The following is a 19810-nucleotide window of genomic DNA, read 5'->3' on the forward strand; positions in this document are numbered from 1 at the left end:
TGGAGTGTGGTCAGTTTTATAGGCTGAGTTTGATTTGAGCAAATGAACTTTTGAATCAGCATAATTGTTTTGCTCCAATTTCCAAATGTTTTGCTCCATTTCATTCTACCCACATTACACTGGGGAAATCATACAGAAACACTGGGCCACACCTCCTTCAGCTGAACGAAATGGCACCACAGACGATTCATTGCTAATATATATCTATTTGTACACTTTCAATTAGCTTTAAACTTCCTATCATTTCACTCTTCACGTACTACAGGATACATTCCAGTAATCCCAATTCAGTTGTGGTAATTACCAGGTGTAATAATTGATTTATTAAAGAGAATGCATCCCCTGTATGAGGCATGCTATTAATATTTACCCAGAACAATTTTTAACGAGTGGTTTCCAACAGCACCTGTGAAACCCGCTTTGAGCAAACTTATGTTCAAATCCTGGTGGCTCACCTCATTGAATAAAATGTTCTTAATATTTCGATGGAATGGATGCTGGGACCATGACCAAAAACAAACAAAGTATCTGAAAGAGGAAAGTAAGGCAGAGAGAAATGGGATGGGGGCTGATTGGGAATTGCAGAGCTTGGGACGGAGGGAATTGAAGGCACAGCCACCAGTGGTGGGGCAATTATTATTGGGAATGTACAAGTGGCCAAATTTAGAGGAGCACAGATATCTTCAAGGGTTTGTCGAGATTACAGAGATAGGGATATGTCCATTTTTATCTTTAATTATATTTGACAATGAATCACTCCTCTTTTAATATTTGAAAGCTCTCCACCGGTTCCTGGATGTTAAATCATTTAGAATATTATACAATTCGTATGTCACAATCTGATCAATAATTTAATAATTTTTCATGATAATGGAAGTGCTACAGTTCTACTTGAAAGGTTAGCGGATATAACTATCTTGTCTGCCTCAATCGATCTCATTTCAAATCAACAGAACATCTTTGGCTATGTAAAACTATTTACATAAATACCACGGTATTGTAAATGTAATCAACTAGGAAAGAAATAACAGCAGGAGGTTTCAAATAGGAGCTAGATGCTGCCCTTTTCATCGACAAGCTTAAAGATATCTGCAATTTGTCTCTATGTATGCCGCTTGAATCTTCCACAAGTATTTACTAAAGCTATAAAATTACTTACTTTGACAGTCATTCTTCAATGAGAACCTATTCAACATACGATGGATTATGTGCCTAACCCAATCATTAGTCTCATGAGAATGCCTCCACATTTTAGCCTGTTGTTGCATGATCTTTACTGTCTTATAATGGAATATCCTGGGCTGGACATTTGCAATTCTTGGGATTGTTGGGGATAGGTAATAAAAATCAGAATCCATGGCATTCTTCATATCCTTCTAAACATATAACTGCCCTGGAAACTGTTGCAGGATATATTGGGTGGAATTTTCCCAGAAAATGGCCAAGTGTCAGGCTCAGTCAGAAAACCAACGTATTTCCTCCCCAGAGAAACAGGCTGATTTCCTGACAAGATCTTCCCACATTTTGCCATAATTTTTGAAAGGGGCGTGCTTTGCGCCAGTATTATGAGGGATGAGTTCTAAACACGGCAGCAAGTCTGGCTCCATAGAGATCGAGGCACCCTACTTAAAGGGTGCCCCATACTCACATTGAAGTTAACGAACCCCCCCTTCCACCCCCAACCACGGACATCGGGACCCCCAACCACGGACATCGGGACCCCCAACCACGGACATCAGTGGGGCGTGAAATTGAATGTCAGCAAGCAAGTACAATGGGATAAAAGCAGGCACACTGCAACAATTAAACCACAGAGCCCATGGAAAACTCAAGGCAAGTCAAATGCTTCTCCAAGAGACAAGCTAGAGAATGGCTATGTCCTGTGAGAGGACTTTAGGACAGACAGGTTGCAGCTGTGCTCTGCACTGTTATGGGGTGTTAAACATGAAAGAAAGCAGACTTCAAGGCTGCACAGATCCACCGCTATCCCCATCCCAGGGGAAGCCCCTGGTCTGGCCCCCTCCATCCGAGCTAAAGCCACCCCAACCACCATCTCCCTTGAATGAGCCCCCCGGTATCTGGAAAGCAGCTTCTGTGTCCCTGTACTCTGAGGTAGTAAGTGGAGAAGGGTACTCACCTCATTCCTCCCTCTGAGTTCAGCACGCCCAGTCCACATTTGTAAGTACCAGCAGTAATTAGCGCCTTTCTCTTGATTGTCTCGTGAAGACAGTGATTCAAGTGGGGATATCGATTCGTAGATAGTATTGTGTGTAAGTGGTGATGTTTCATTTGTAAATAGGGAATATTAGCAGGCTGCCATTCTCACCACCCTTCCTGGGATCCAAGTCAGCAATAGCAATTGGGCTTGACCAACTTTTTTGTGTCTGAAGGTGGCTGCAAAATGGACCGCTTGGCATGGATTTCACCCAAGTCAAATTGACTTGGGAGCCCTTTAAAAATGGTGGGTGGTCATGAGGGGGACATAGAGGGTGTGTGGGGTCAGAACTTGGCATCAGGGCCTTAGAGTGACATGGGGGTGGATGGGAAGTCAGAGCTTGAAATGAGAGGTCTGATGGACTGGGGGGGGGGGGGGAGGGGGGGGTGCATGATGAAGCATGGATGAGGCATTTGGAGTGTGAAGGGTGAGGCCTGTCGAGCATTTGATTTGTAGCCACCGAGTCAAAATCCCATATCAGCGAGGCGAGCCTTTTAACCAAACTGCAGCAAACCCTCTGGCTGCCTCTGCACTTTCTCCCGGGTCAACTGGCCTGACTCCAGCATACATCCAGCAGTGAAAATCCTGTCTCGGTGCCACTTTCTACCAAGCTGAACAAGCCAATCTGGGGATTTTCTCGATTTCCCTTTCCTGCCTTGGGGATGAAAACCATGTTCTTGAACCCCTTGGAGGTAACTGATGGTTTAGTTAATGGTTTAATTTGTAATGGTATCAAGTGACAAACACTGAGTGTAGGGTCACTAGCTTTATTTAGCATATAGGTACGAATACAACTTAAGAATATCTGCACTTTGGGCATTGTGCTTTTTTTATGCCTCAGTATGGTCCCTGTATGTTACCATTAATTCATCACTTCACTTGTTCTCTCTAAAGTAGACTTTTAAACTCTAGTGCTTTACTCTAAAGTTGAAAATGCTCTTACTTAGATGGTGAAAGGATTTGACCTCCTCTAATTTCGGAAGTACCGAATCTGAAATGCTGAAGGCTGGATATTTTACACTGTTCAGATGAATATCATATAGAGATTTCACACATTCACTACATGCTTCCCTGAGTTGTGTGTGACCGGTTTAACGTCTCTATGTAGTCAAACTGAGCTTGGTTTCAGACTTGGATCAGCAAGTTTCAGCCACAGGGCAGCATTTTCATTAGTTTTGCACAAGATTGGGTCCAATTTTCATCCTTACTACAAAGTTAAATATTTTCCATTTGGGCAATAGGCTAAAAAAATACAAATATATCAGAGATATAAGCAGTATCTTGCCTCCATGGATTTGTAATTATATTGTCAAACCTTGTTAAGCAATCTAATAAAGAGCAGGAAAACCAATCTTATAATGATATAGTTTCAGATGAAACCAGGGAACAAATTTGTAATAACAAGGTGGTTAGTGCTGATGTATTTTGTTGTAATATTTGGCAAAAACAGATTAATTCAATTTCTCAGTCCCTTCCCCTTAGTTTTTTCAAATAATTAATCTATTCAATTTTTAAATTATACAGGTATTTGTAAAGCATTCTATTTTCCAATAATGCTCAGTGTGAAAATGTTTTGAGAGCACGCTGTCTACCTCAAGGCTGCTAACCATAGTACTGTAATGGAGTTACTGTGAAAAGCCCCTCGTCGCCACACTCGGGCTTCTGTTTGGGTACATGGGGGGAGAATTCAGAATGTCCAATTTTCTACTTTAGTATATGACTTTAGTGACGAACAAAAGACAGTCCTGTACCCAAAACCTACTCCAACGTGAGGAGGAACCAAGAGATGGGAATGGTAAAACAGACTTAATTACATTAACCAATTCCCAGGTATTGACCATCTGCATAAGAAAGACTTCATAAATCAGAAAGGACATCTTGAATTTTGGTTGTATTCATTTACTGTCGAAATAAACATTTTGATTGGGTTTGCATAGACCTAATATATTACAACACTCAAATGATGTCATTTCTGCTCAGGTACTGCAATATATCATTTCAGCATTGGTTTACAATGTGGACAGTGGCCTGGAATTATGAGTAATCATTTGAAAATCACAATCGCAATACTTTGGTAATGATGCACAGTCGTCTCTGTAAGCATCATTATATTTTCAGGATGTGGTCATTGACAGCTGTTGCTGGAACAAGAACTGATAAGAGCACATGACTGAAGTGAAACAATAGGGTTACATAAGAAGTTAACTGGGAGTAATTTTCAACCTTCAATCTTGGAATTCAGGTACCGATGAACTGGAACAAGCCAATCTTCGAAAACTCTTTCAGCTAGACTGCTGTCTCATAACACCAAGAGGCATTATGTGTATAATATATAAGGCAATATATATGACACTCAAGAAAATCCAGCATTACATTCAGTGTACAATATCTGCAAGTTCAGGGTCACGCAATATCTTCCAATGGGGCGGCTCCGCAATGCTGAAGAATTAATTGTTCAGATGTTTCAGTGCTGTGTTTCAATAAGGGTTTCAGTAATCAATAGAAATTGCACATGATACTTTGTGTTATAATTGCTTAAATATGTTCATGATTTATTGATCTCTTGAACCACAAGGTTTTTCTCATTTTACAAAGCATTGTTTGAATTTAAGACGGGTAGGAATGAATCATAGTGAGCTATTTGAGAGATGGGACTGCCTTTTTATGCTTGTTGTCATTTTACTGCCCAGGTGAGGAAAGAATATGGTAAATGCTTCCGTACCCACTGCTGCAGCAGAAGGAGCACAGACACCTCGCTTGGTTCAGCAAAGACATCTGGTGCTCGAACTCCTGGGCGATATTCTACAGGCTCTCAAGTAAGCAATTGATTGGTAAAACAGGAGTTTCTTTCCACTGGACATTCTTAAGTTGTAGTCACTACTGAAAAATATCCGGTCACCATCTTCTGTTATTGCCTAATGCTGTTCTCCCATTGTGTTTTCTGGAAAGTATATCCTTGTATTATCTGTCAGAAAAAGAAGATAGTGGCCAAAATCTTCCATCCTTGTTCGCAGCTGTGATTTTCCGGTGCTGCTGAGAGTGAATGGCATTTTGGCCGGAACGCCAGATTTTCCGTTCTCGCTCGCAACGGGTCCCGCCACTGATGGGACAGGAGAATCCCACCCAATTTCCTTCAAATTCAACTCCTCCATTATCAAGTGATACATTATTTCCCAGTTCACATGACGTCTATACAATAATACGTTGGGCATCTTTACCTGTACCAAATATTCTTGTTTTCTGGGGAAAATAAGGAGGGTAGAGTGCAAATATCCTAGAAAAATAACAAGTGGACAGCAGAGGAATTAGCTAGTTGCATATAGAGCATGGATTATTAGCTTTTTTGATCTGTTGTGATATTATCAAAATTGACCCAAAGAAGCTTGTGTTCCTTCTGGAAGTTCCTCCTTTTGGCAAGAAGTGGTCAACCACAAATGCTTCTCAGGATTCAATTCAGGTTGTTTTGCTCACTGGCTAATAAATGGTTAAAGAATAACCAAAATTTGGCAGAAGGTCATCCTGTTGCCTGCCTAGGCTAAGGTTTTATATGTGCATGGAACTACATAGGATATGTGGAATTTGTGGAAGTTTCTAACCTGTAGTGCAACTTTTAGTGATTTGTGTATTTGTTCCTCTACCCCACCTCAACATGAAAAGTTCAGGCTCAAACATTTGCTGCAATCGTCAACCAGAAGTGTTGAGTGGATGATCTATCTTGCCATCCTCTGGAGGCCCCCAGCATCGCAGGTGCCAATCTCTAGCCAATTTGATCACTACATGTGATATGAAGAAATGGCTGAAGGCATTGGGCACTGCAAAGGCTATGGGTCCTGACAATATTCCAGCAATTGTACTGAAGACTTGTGCTCCAGAACCTGCTGCACCCATAACCAAGCTGTTGCAATACAGCTACAAATGAAATCTACAACACTGGCCGCTACCTAAAACAATGTGAAAAATTCATAGAATCATAGAATCCCGACAGTGCAGGAGGAAGACATTCGGGCCATTGAGTCAGCACCGACCCTGTAAAAGACCACACTGCCAACGCCCAATATCCCCACCCTTTCCCAATAATCCCACCCAAATGTTGGATACTTGGGGGTAATTTAGCATGGCCAATCCACCTAACATGCACGTCTTTGGACTGTGGGAGAAAACCAGAGCACCCGGAGGAAATTCATGCAGACACGAGGAAAAAGTGCAAACTCCACACAGCCACCCGAGGTTGGAATTGAACCCGGGTCCATGGCGCTATGAGGGAACGTACTAACCACTCTGCCACCGTGCCGTCATGCCCAGAATGCAATTGGAGTCCACTTGCCAATTAATCATGCAGCATAAATTGTTCCAATTACTGTTAGTTTGTGTTGCAAAGCTGTCCTGGTGAATGCAAGATAAAATGTCTCTTTTTTTTCAGCAATACTCAAATTTAGAGATTTCATTACTGATTCTGTAGTTCAAATATTTGATGTAAATTGTGAACAGCAATGGTCCCAGCACCTGCATCTGCCACTCTGAATGGCTATTCTCTGCTCTCTGTGTTGAAGCCAGCTAGCAATCCATTCTACCACTTGTCCCCTGATTCCACATTTTTTTATTTTATTCAATGTGGCAAATAGTCTTTTGAGAAACAAGATGAAATACATCTAGTGTATTCCCATTCTGTGCTCTCTCCGTAACCTCCTCAGCAAGTTCAATAAGGTTGATCAAGCAAGAATTTCTCTTTTAAATCCATGTTTTCTGTTCTTCATTATGTTTCTCCATTCTTCCATTCTCTCATTTAGCAAGCATTTCATTATTTTCCAACCACTGCCGTTGAGCTGCCTGGTCTATATTTCCATGGATATGTTCTATTCCCTTCTTAAACATAGGAATTCCATTAGCTATCCGCCATCCCTTTGGCATGACAACTGTTAGGGGGCCTCATGGTAGCATGGTGGTTAGCATCAATGCTTCACAGCTCCAGGGTCCCAGGTTCGATTCCCGGCTGGGTCACTGTCTGTGTGGAGTCTGCACGTCCTCCCCGTGTGTGCGTGGGTTTCCTCCGGGTGCTCCGGTTTCCTCCCACAGTCCAAAGATGTGCGGGTTAGGTGGATTGGCCATGCTAAATTGCCCGTAGTGTAAGGTTAATTGGGGGATTGTTGGGTTACGGGTATACGGGTTACGTGGGTTTAAGTAAGGTGATCATTGCTCGGCACAACATCGAGGGCCGAAGGGCCTGTTCTGTGCTGTACTGTTCTATGTTCTATTCTGAAAGGAGAGGTGGATACATTCTTGGCATGCACGGGGGGTGAAAGGTTATCGGGGGCAAGTGGGATGCAGATTTGAGGTCACTATCAGATCTGCCATGATCTTATTAAATGGCAGAGCAGGCTTGAGAGGCTGCTCCTTGTCCATATGTAATATACATGATTTGGTTATTGGAGTGAGGTTTGAAAAAATAAGAGTGGAAATATGACAGTTCAATCATTCATTGGTTTGCATAATGTGAAATGAATTGCAGGCATGTTTACAGTTCTGTGTTAACTTTACTAACTTGTGCACAACCATGACTCCTAATGGTAAACTCCCTCGTCCTTCACACTTAAAGAATTCCTCTGCTGTTTATTATTTTGCACAAGACACTCACAGTTGTTGAGAATTGGCTGCAGACAGTCGCTGTGGATAATAAAATATGTATAGCATACCATGAGGCCTGTTTCACGATAAATCTTTTAATGTTGACTTAGTTTTAAACACAATAATAAAGCTAATAATGGAGAAGATGGTTATAATGATTATTAACTTTTCTCTGTTGTCCTAATTGACAGGCAGTGCTTTAATAGTATCCTTTTGTGGAATAGTATGTTCATTTTGCAAGCTAAATGGAAGTATTGAATTTTTTATGTTATTCTGCTACAAGATAAGTGAACAACCTTTCTCCGCCAGGCTGTATGTTGTCAGCAACATTGGTCGGCACTGATTGGGCAACAAAACATCCCTAATAACAAACTGCTTGTGATCAATGTGATAACAATCTCCATAGGCCTGCCGCAATTAGACTAATGTATGCTGTCCTTTGGTAACATCTCTTCATTGATGGTCATACTTACAGCCCAATTAAGCCAGTAGGAAAATCATAAACTTCCCAAATTTAGCAGTCTCAATCCTGCAGCTTAAAATATAATTGAAAATCAAGTTAGCATGCAGAATCTAAATGACAAAAAGTTATTTTTTTAAAAATCAATACCTGCAAACCGTCCTGGCAGCCCAATTTACCGTCAGCTTCACTGCTAGGTATGTATCTGTATCCATGCGTGAACCACTGCTAATTTTCTCCTATATTTTATTGTCTTCCATTCTTATCTATTTATTTGTAACTAGAGAATAACTTGGAGTCTCATCCTGCTCCCACACCGTTGCCTCTAATGTCCCGTAAGCATCTCCCTCCTATTTCTCATTACACACTGTCCTTTGCCGATATAATCTGCAGGCACATTAGGTTTCACATGTGCAACGATGGCATCCAACCCTACCTCTCTCGATTCTTCCAGTGTTGTTAAATTATCATACTTCACGCTTCTTCAATTCTGGAAGATCTGAAATTTCCTCCAATTAAATATTGGGAAGGCTGAAACCGTTGTTTTCGATCTCCATTAGAAACTCCATTCCCCAACTCCCAATTACATCCATCCCCTGGCAACAGTCTGAAATTAACCTGGTTTATTCACAAATGTGTCATATTTGATCCTGAGACGAGGTTCAGAATTCAAATTTGTGCCACCTCTAAGACTTCCTATTTCCCCTATTTCCACCTCTGTAATATTGCTTGAAGTGGATCCTTGTTTCGGTTCATCTGTTGCTCATGCCCTTATTCATGCCTATTTTACCTCTGCACTCAACTATTCCAAGGCACTGCTGGCCGGTCTCCCACATTCTACCCTCTCTAAACTTGTCCCATGTCCTAATTCGTATCAAGTTCAGTCCCCCTATGATCCCTGTGCTCGCTGACCTGCATTAGCTCCTGGTCAAGCAACATAGAACATAGAACAGTACAGCACAGAACAGGCCCTTCGGCCCTCAATGTTGTGCCGAGCAATGATCACCCTACTCAAACCCACGTATCCACCCTATACCCGTAACCCAACAACCCCCCCCTAACCTTACTGGCTGTAATTTAGTATTTAATCTTCAATACACGCAAGGAGGGAAAGATGCTCATCTGGCTCGCTTCCAGAGCTGGAGCAGACATCTTAACTGCTTTAGTACAAAATGGCATTAAAATAATCAACCAGACATGGAAAGTGAAACCAGTCGTTGATTTTAAACATCTTGATTTTAAAATTCTCAATAAACTGCTCTTTAAGTTGTTGTTTTATAAGGTCATCAGTTTATCTATTGGGCAAAGCCTGAGACTGCTATCAAAAGAAAGAGTTAATGAAACATAATAAACCCACTGTTTCACCGCCTCCAGCGGTGTTTTAATATTGTGCAATCAAAACAAAGCAAAAGTAATCTTCGAAGTCTTCACGACATAAAGGAAATAATTGGGAACAGATTGGAATGCATCTTGGTATATAAATACTAGCACACCTGTTCTCTTGAATTGATTGAAATGAGAAAATAACTTTCCTTCAATACTAGAAACTTGCCTTTTTTTGCAACAAACTGTTTCAGAGTACTTAATTGGCCATTTACCTTGACAGTGAGTGCCTGGACTCAACCTAACATGGGGCTCTGATTGATTCTAATATGCTTTTACCTGCATAACTCCTGTTCCTGATTAGTGTATAGTGGCCTATGTTGGGTTGCTGACATTGGTTGAAGAGAGCGTCACATTCAGCATTAATAGCCAAAGAACAAAGAAAAGTACAGCACAGGAACAGGCCCTTCGGCCCTCCAAGCCTGTGCCGACTACGCTACCCATCTAAACTAAAATCTTCTACATTTCCGGGGTCCGTATCCCTCTATTCCCATCCTATTCATGTATTTGTCAAGATGCCCCTTAAACGTCACTATCGTCCCTGCTTCACCACCTCCTCCGGCAGCGCATTCCAGGCACCCACTACCCTCTGTGTAAAAAAACTTGCCTCGTACATCTCCTCTAAACCTTGCACCTTAAACCTATGCCCCCTAATAATTGACTCCTCCACCTGGGAAAAAGCCTCTGACTATCTACTCTGTCTGTGCCCCTCAGAATTTTGTAGACCTCTATCAGGTCGCCCCTCAACCTTCGTCGTTCCAGTGAGAACAAACCGAGTTTATTCAACCGCTCCTCAATGCCCTCCATACCAGGCAACATCCTGGTAAATCTCTTATGCACCCTCTCTAAAGCCTCCACATCCTTCTGGTAGTGTGGCGACCAGAATTGAACACTATACTCCAAGTGTGGCCTAACTAAGGTTAGCTGAAACATGACTTGCCAATTTTTATACTCAATGCCCAGGCCATTGAAGGTAAGCATGCCGTATGCGTTCTTGACTACCTTCTCCATCTGTGTTGCCCCTTTCAGTTACCAGTGGACCTGTACACCTAGATCTCTCTGACTGTCAATACTCTTGAGGGTTCTACCATTCACTGTATATTCCTCACCTGCAGTAGACCTTCCAAAATGCATTACCTCACATTTGTAAGAATAAAATCCATCTACCATCTCTCCGCCCAAGTCCCCAAACGATCTAAATCCTGCTGTATCCTCTGACAGTCCTCATCGTTATCCGCAATTCTACCAACCTTTATGTCGTCTGCAAACTTACTAATCAGACCAGTTACATTTTCCTCCAAATCATTAATTTTTTTTGACAAACATTTTATTGAGGTATTTTTTGGCATTGTAACAGCAACAATATAAACAATGTACATGAAAATATAAACATAGTGCAAATACCATTTCCCTCCCCAACAGTTCCCACCATTAATTAACCCCTAATCTACGCTAACCTAACCCCCCCCCCCCCCCCCTTCTGTTGACGATTCATTCTCCCGAAGAAATCGATGAATGGTTGCCACCTCCGGGCGAATCCTAACAGTGACCCTCTCAAGGCGAACTTAATTTTCTCCAAACAGAGAAAGCTAGTCATGTCCGATAGCCAGGTCTCCAACTTCGGAGGCTTTGAGTCCCTCCAAGTTAGTAATATCCGCCTCCGGCTACCAGGGAAGCAAAGGCCAGAACGTCTTCCTCTTTCTCCTCTTGGATTCCTGGATCCTGTGACACCCCAGAAATCGCCACCTATGGACTCAATGCCACCCTTGTTTTTAATACCTTGGACATGACGTCAGCAAACCCCTGGCAAAATCCCCTCAGCTTTGGACATGCCCAGAACATGTGGACATGGTTCGCTGGTCCTCCCGCACATCTTGCACAACTATCTTCCAACCCAAAGAATCTGCTCATCTGGGCCACTGTTATGTGAGCCCAGTGAACGACCTTGAATTGAATCAGGCTGAGTCTGGCACAAGTTGCGGTCACGTTGACTCTACTCAACGCGTCCGCCCAAAGGCCCTCCTCTTATCGCTCCCCACAGCTCCTACTCCCACTTTTGCTTCAGCTCCTCAGTCTGCGTCTCCACCGATCCCATAAGTTCCTTTATAAATGTCAGAGACGCTCCCCTCACCTTTTGCACCAGTCTGCCATAAGGGACCTTGTCAAAGGCCTTACTGAAGACCATATAGACAACATCCACTACCCTACCTGCATCAATCATCTTTGTGACGTCCTCGAAAAACTCTATCATGTTAATGAGACACGACCTCCCCTTCACAAAACAGTGCTGCCTCTCGCTACATCCATTTGCTTCCAAATGGGAGTAGATCCTGTCTCAAAGAATTCTCTGCAGTAATTTACCTGCCACTGACGTAAGGCTCACCGGCCTGTAGTTCCCTGGATTATCCTTGCTACCTTTCTTAAACAAAGGAACAACATTGGCTATTCTCCAGTCTTCTGGAACATCACCTGAAGACAGTGAGGATCCAATGATTTCTGTCAAGGCCTCAGCAATTTCCTCTCTAGCCCCCTTCAGTATTCTGGGGTAGATCCCATCAGGCCCTGGGGACTTATCTCCCTTAATATTTTTCAAGACTCCCAACACCTCATCTTTTTGGATCTCAATGTAACCCAGGCTATCTACACATTGTAAAAAGCCTTGGGATTTTCTTTAACCAATGACTTTTCGTGACCCCTTTTAGCCCTCCTACTCTTTGCTTAAGTTTCTTCCTACTTTCCTTATATTCCACACAGGCTTCGTCTGTTCCCAGCTTTCTAGCCCTGACAGATGCCTCACTTTTCTTTTTGACAAGGCCTACAATATCTCTCGTTATCCAAGGTTCCCGAAATTTGCTGTATTTATCCTTCCGCACAGGAACATGCCAGTCCTGAATTCCTTTCAACTGATATTTGAAAGCCTCCCACATGTCCGATGTTGATTTACCCTCAAACATCCACCCCCAATCTAGGGTCTTCAGTTCCTGCCTAATATTGTTATAATTAGCCTTCCCCCAATATAGCACATTCACCCTCGTACCACTCTTATCCTTGTCCACCAGCACTTTAAAACTTACTGAATTATGGTCACTGTTCCCGAAATGCTCCCCTACTGAAACTTCTACCACCTGGCCGGGCTCATTCCCCAGTACCAGGTCCAGTATAGCCCCTTCCCTAGTTGGACTATCGACATATTGTTTTAAGAAGCCCTCCTGGATGCTCCTTACAAACTCTGCCCCATCCAAGCCCCTAGCACTATGTGAGTCCCAGTGAATATTGGGGAAGTTGAAGTCTCCCATCACAACAACTCTGTTGCTTTTACTCCTTTCCAAAATAGAACATAGAACAGTACAGCACAGAACAGGCCCTTCGGCCCCCAATGTTGTGCCGAGCCATGATCACCCTACTCAAACCCACGTATCCACCCTATACCCGTAACCCAACAACCCCCCCCCTTAACCTTACTTTTTTATTAGGACACTACGGGCAATTTTAGCATGGCCAATCCACCTAACCCGCACATCTTTGGACTGTGGGAGGAAACCGGAGCACCCGGAGGAAACCCACGCACACAGGGGGAGGACGTGCCGACTCCACACAGACAGTGACCCAGCCGGGAATCGAACCTGGGACCCTGGAGCTGTGAAGCATTTATGCTAACCACCATGCTACCCTGCTGCCACTAATCTGTCTACCTATCTGCTTCTCTATCTCCCGCTGGCTGCTGGGAGGCCTGTAGTAAACCCCCAACATTGTGACTGCACCCTTCTTATTCCTGATCTCTACCCATATATCCTCGCTGCCCTCTGAGGTGTCCTCCCGCAGTACATATTGATATTCTCCCTAACCAGTAGCGCAACTCCTCCAGCCCTTTTACATCCCCCTCTATCCCGCCTGAAACATCTAAATCCTGGAACCTTATAGCTGCCAATCCTGTCCTTCCCTCAACCAGGTCTCTGTAATGGCAACATAGTTCCAAGTACTAATCCAAGCTCTACGTTCATCTGCTTTACCTGTTATACTTCTTGCATTAAAAAATATGTACTTCTGGCCACCAATCCCGCTGTTTTCAGCAACATCTGCCTCAGAGCCATACTGGCCCTATTCCCGAGTTCTCCCTCACTTTTTTCACCTTCTGACCTGTTGCTCTAGTACCCACCCCCCTGCCATACTAGTTGAAACCCTCCCGTGTGACACTAGCAAACCTCGCGGCCAGGATATTTATGCCACTCCAGTTTAGATGCAACCCGTTCTTCTTTTACAGGTCACACCTGCCCCGGAAGAGCTCCCAGTGGTCCAGATAACAGAAACCCTCCCTCCTACACCAGCTGTTTAGCCACGTGTTTAGCTGCTCTATCTTCCTATTTCTAGCCTCACTGGCACGTGGCACAGGGAGTAATCCCGAGATTACAACCCTAGAGGTCCTTTCTTTCAACTTTCTGCCTAGCTCCCTGAACTCCTGCTGCAGGACCTCATGCCCCTTCCTGCCTATGTCATTAGTACCAATATGTACAACGACCTCTGCCTGTATTCCCTCCCCCTTCAGGATGCCCTCTACCCATTTGGAGACATCCTGGACCCTGGCACGAGGGAGGCAACATGCCATCCTGGAGTCTCTTTCACGTCCACAGAAGTGCCTATCTGTGCCCCTGACTATAGAGTCCCGTGTGACTATTGCTCTTCTGGGCTTTGACCCTCTCTGCTGAACATCAGAGCCAGCCGTGGTGCCACTGCTCTGGCTGCTGCTGTTTTCCTCTGATAGGCTAATCCCCCCTGACAGTATCCAAAGGGGTATACCTGTTCGAGAGGGAGACAACCACAGGGGATACCTGCACTGACTGCCTGCCCCTTCTGGTGATCACCCATCTCTCTGCCTGCACCTTGGGTGTGACCACATCTCTGTAACTCCTCTCTATGCGCTTTCTGCCACCTGCATGCTCCTAAGTGCATCCAATTGCTGCTCCAACTGAACAATGCAGTCTGTGATGAGCTGCCATTGGTTACACTTGCTGCAGATGTAGTCGACCGGAACGCTGGAAGCGTCACAGATCTGCCACTGCAGAAACACATGGTCAGAGGCCATATGTGAAAGAAGGCCCCGTGGACAAAGTCGCAGCAGTTGACCATCACAGCTGAAACCAAGTTCCAACACAAATCAGCAATCTCAAGAAAGGGGCAAAGAAATATCTATAGAAAGGAAGCTTTTGCAACTTCCTTCCTGAAAATGCAGGATATTAATCTGGCATGCGGTGTTTTGCAAACACTGACATTAATTTCTCCTATCTGATTGAGAGGCTGCTTGCCTGATAAAAGGATTAACGATAAAATCGTCTTCAGTTTTATTTTTAATTAGTTGCTTGTGCTGTCAGAGAGGATGTTAACACTGCTATTTAAAAGTAGTTTGATTTTATTGCTGGTATGAGAATTTTTAGAACTGCATCAGCTTTTTTGTGTTTGCAAACTTCAGAGTAGAAGAAGTTAGCAGCAGCCCAATGTGATATGGCATTGTCAATGTGCTCTTTATGGTTCAGAGATATGTGTAGACTTGGTGTACAGAGGTTTCTGGATAACTTTCTGCAGCTCCTTTGTTCAGTGCGCTATCTGTGCTGGGTTGGAATCACTGATACATTTGTCTTTGCATTGTGGTATCTTCTAGAGCCGAATTCGAAGGATGTGGAATGACACAGTTCGAAAACAGTCCGAGTCTTCCTTTATCACCGGAGATATCAACAGCTCAGCATCACTGAACAGAGGTTAGTCAAAAAAGGAAGCCTTTCAGTCATTTTGCTGGTGTTCAGGTAATATGTAGCTGTGTAGGGACTTAAGCACATCCTTGCAATGGGCATGGATACAATCTGAACACTTGACTTGAAGCCCTGCATTTAACAAAATCATTGAACCATGATTGTTGAAGTAAAATTCACCAGAATATCATTGCATGCAAATAGTCTGATTAAAATGTTTATTTTAAGAACTGTAATGAAATTTAATGATTAAAGGATTAGTTCAGAAATTTATAAAATGAAATATCTAATTAGTTCATCGACCAGAGGTTATATTAATCCTCAGTAAACATACATATGCATCTTGTTCTAAATGTATTCAGGGCTTAAGTTTCCACTGGCTTGCCTCCATCTCTGCCTTTTATTTATGATAAGTTTACCTTCTGCAGAGAATCCAACGTTGCCCAATCAGTTGTCCGTGTAAATTTGTAGAAATAAGTATTATAATCAATAACCATATTAGATACAATTAGTCTGCACATATAACATTTAGTAGATTTTTAAAAATTGCTTCTTCTTCATTTGTTAATTAATTGGCTGAACCCAAAACCAGTAGGACATCGATCATTTAATGAAATGGAAAAAAATGAAAATCGGTTATTGTCACAAGTAGGCTTCAAATGAAGTTACTGTGAAAAGCCCCTAGTCGCCACATTCTAGCGCCTGTTCGGGGAGGCTGGTACGGGAATTAAACCGTGCTGCTGGCCTGCCTTGGTCTGCTTTCAAAGCCAGAGATTTAGCCCTGTGCTAAACCAGCCATATTGGTAATATAAAAATCCTTTAGTGTATTACTCTTGCTATATACGTTATTCATTTTCCCCCTGTCTTCACGATCTCTGGCTTTATCAAAGATTGAAAATGCCATTATCACTGATCATTTTCACACAATTCAGCAGAATTTAGGCCTGATGTGAAATCTGGTCTCTTTTTCCTTCAAAGTTATGCTGGATTTTGACTTTGCAAGACCCCACTAATCAATCAGTCTCAAGATTTGCTGAGTTTACATAGTGCTTTGATAGATGGAGGCCTTATCAAATTACGTTTCCTTGGGGCATAATTCATCCAAAAAATTGCTATATCCGGTTTTGGATACATTTTGTGGGGTATTTCTTGGCGACTGCAGTGCCAAGAAACATCTTGTTATTCAAAGGCACTTGGGCGAAGGCCGAACTTGGTGATCTCGCAGATTGGGGTGCCATTTTGGAAGGTTGCCCTGATCCTTCCGCCCGCCCTCCCCAACCTTGATGAGACCCCTGGAACTACGACCCACTACTCGGTAAGGTCCCCTGGGCCCGATCCCTGACAAGGTGCCAGGGGAAGTCCCAGGGTACTACCCTGACTGGTCCACGTTTGTGTGGACCATTACTAAACAGCACCCTGTTGAGGTCTCTTAGTTGTGCCATCTGGCTCATTTAAATATGCTGATCTGCGCCCTTGGGGTGAGACCCAGATTGCGACGTCTTGAGAGTTTCCTTTGGGTCCCCCCCCCCCTCCCTTGATTCCAGAAGCCAGTGTTTATATCTGGACACCTGCAGGACGACCACTGCAGCAAAGGTCAACCGGGGGTGGGTTGCAAGGTGGGGGTGGGTGGTGCGGGTGGGCTCATGCAGACAAGGGGCAGTGTGGATGAATAGTTTGAGATGTTTGGTATCCACCCAGCGTGTGGGTGAATATCAAATACTAAAGGCATGCATGTGGCTCCCTGGTAGCAGCCCTTGAAGTTCATCAACTGCAAGGGCTCCCATTCTGTCAATGTTGAGGTTCGTGTGCGGCCATCCTGCACGTGTGTGCATGGTTCCCTGGAGTTGCCATGACTCCTACATCCTCAGTCACTCTTAGATGCCTGGGATCTTCGAGGGATCGGAACCTCTGCAGGGATGGTTGCTGGCGGATAAATGCTACCCACTGAAATACCAGCTAATGATTCTGGTGCATCACCCTCAGATTCCAGCTGAGGAAAGGTACAACATTGCTCACACCATGCCCCTTCATAGAGAAGACCATAGGACTGCTGAAGATGCGATTCAGATGCCTGGACCAACAGGTGGCTCTCTGCAATGTGCATCAGAGAGAGCTTGTCACATCATTGCAGTTTGCTGTGTTATTCACAATCTGCCTATTTGCCCAAGTCTCAAAATGGGAGAATTCTGCCCATCTATTTGCCTATGGGTGGAGTAACCTTAGCTGAGAAAAACATTTAGATTTACACTCCCTATTTTGTTTTCAATTTGCAGCAGGACAAACTTTTATTTTATATATTTATGTTTGCTCTAAAGGAAACATTCCAGATGGTTTGGTTTATGCACATAAGTAATGCATCAGGTGACTGGATATAAGCTTCAAAGATATGCAGGGATGGTGGGATTCTACTTATCATGGTCAAGTCTCTTAAATCTTTTTAAGTGATCTTATGTGACTGGCTTTCAAAACTCTAATACTGCTCACTTAAACCATGGCTCATACTTTTGGCAAGCTTCATGTTTCAGTGCAGAATCCAGATGGTACTTTGGCATTCAGATCAGGCAGTTCCAAGACCACATGTGAAATTTCAAACCAACAATCTTTGAGTTTCAGTTCTGAGTGATAAGCTCTCAAAATTTACCAATACTTGTCCTTCTCATTGAGAAACGAAGTGTGGTTTTGTGGATGTTCACTAAGCTTTAGATAGTAACAAGAACATTTCACTGATCCAGGCGGATAATTCATTCTGGTTGGCAAATCTGTTGTATATCTATCACAAAATAGTGTCGAGAATGGATTGTTTTTGACTAGTTGTGATCTAACAAGAAATTTGAATGGCTTATTCTCTCATGGTATCTGGATCACCTGCCAATGCTGAAAGGTTTTCTGATTTTAACTACGCAGCAGCTCAATGAAGTAACTTGTATAGTTTGAAGGTATTTTTGCTTAAATCTTAACCAAGCACTTGAATATTTGTCCATGAAGTTTTCCACCACTGTGCTTTTCACTGATTGTTTCTTCAACTCCCACACACAAATAAACAATGAGTAATTTTACCTGCCCTTGATATTATCTTCCTCATTCTTGGGACATAATTCAACATCTACATACAAATCTTCCTGAAGCAACTTGCCACTCGAATCTCTTTGTGATCAGTTATACTTGCTTTTGCTGCTTAAATATATTGAGCTAAATGGTAAGGAACAGCCCAGCTCCCAAAAAAGTGGCAAAATGTCATTGAATAGCGGTGGGGAACTTGCCAGCAAAGCCGGCGGGAAACTCCCTGACAAACCCGCCACAAATTAACTTTGAAATTTTGGGGGACAATCGAGCCCATTGTTCTTTCTTTCATCAGCTGCTGCCTCTGCTTCCTTTCAAAGGAACTGAGGTACCATGATGCCAACAATATATTTGTTGGGGCTAGAGGAATAATGAAAATCAATAGAACAGAACCCTTTTTGCGTCAGTGTCCCGCTTACACAAACATGGGCACACTGGGATATTTATTTGCAATGGATACTGAACTACTTTCTCTTGATCAAGAAAGATGTATGTTCATTTGGTAATCAATATTTAGCCACAAAGGAACCTACATGGCAATAAAGGAGGCAAGTTGGCTGATCATATCCGAGATAGGAATAATTTGATTAGAGATGATCAACATGGTTTTGTGAAGGGTAGGTCGTGCCTCACAAACCTTATTGAGTTCTTTGAGAAGGTGACCAAACAGGTGGATGAGGGTAAAGCAGTCGATGTGGTGTATATGGATTTCAGTAAAGTGTTTGATAAGGTTCCCCACGGTAGGCTATTGCAGAAAATACAGAGGAATGGGATTCAGGGTGATTTAGCAGTTTGGATCAGAAATTGGCTAGCTGATCGAAGACAGAGGGTGGTGGTTGATGGGAAATGTTCAGACTGGTGTCCAGTTACTACTGTTGTACCACAAGGATCTGTTTTGGGGCCGCTGCTGTTTGTCATTTTTATAAATGACCTGGAGGAGGGCGTAGAAGGACGGGTGAGTAAATTTGTAGATGACACAAAAGTCGGTGGAGTTGTGGACAGTGCAGAAGGATGTTACAAGTCACAGAGGGACATAGATACGCTGCAGAGCTGGGCTGAAAGGTGGCAAATGGAGTTTAATGCAGAAAAGTCTGAGGTGATTCATTTTGAAAGGATAACAGGAAGACAGAGTACTGGGCTAATGGTAAGATTCTTGGTAGTGTGGACGAGCAGAGAGATCTCGATGTCCATGTCCATAGATCCCTGAAAGTTGCACCCAGGTTGAGAGGGTTGTTAAGAAGGCGTACGGTGTGTTAGCTTTTATTGGTAGAGGAATTGAGTTTCGGAGCCATGAGGTCATGTTGCAGTTGTACAAAACTCTGGAGCGGC

The 19810-nt window shown here is 43.2% G+C and overlaps 1 protein-coding gene across 28 annotated transcripts in view; it reads left to right on the forward strand.

Annotated features, from left to right (window-relative positions):
• adgrl3.1 (adhesion G protein-coupled receptor L3.1) overlaps nucleotides 1-19810 on the forward strand; it is a 1080538-nt gene that overhangs the window by 1010858 nt on the left and 49870 nt on the right. For all 28 annotated transcript variants that reach the window (XM_038804386.1, XM_038804389.1, XM_038804387.1 and 25 more), the window contains 2 exons: nucleotides 4906-5031; nucleotides 15334-15430. In XM_038804386.1, the coding sequence (XP_038660314.1) occupies nucleotides 4906-5031; nucleotides 15334-15430 (223 nt within the window). The remainder of the gene's footprint in view (nucleotides 1-4905; nucleotides 5032-15333; nucleotides 15431-19810) is intronic.

The sequence above is a fragment of the Scyliorhinus canicula genome, chromosome 8 (assembly GCF_902713615.1).
Source record: "Scyliorhinus canicula chromosome 8, sScyCan1.1, whole genome shotgun sequence".
Classification (NCBI taxonomy): domain Eukaryota; kingdom Metazoa; phylum Chordata; class Chondrichthyes; order Carcharhiniformes; family Scyliorhinidae; genus Scyliorhinus; species Scyliorhinus canicula.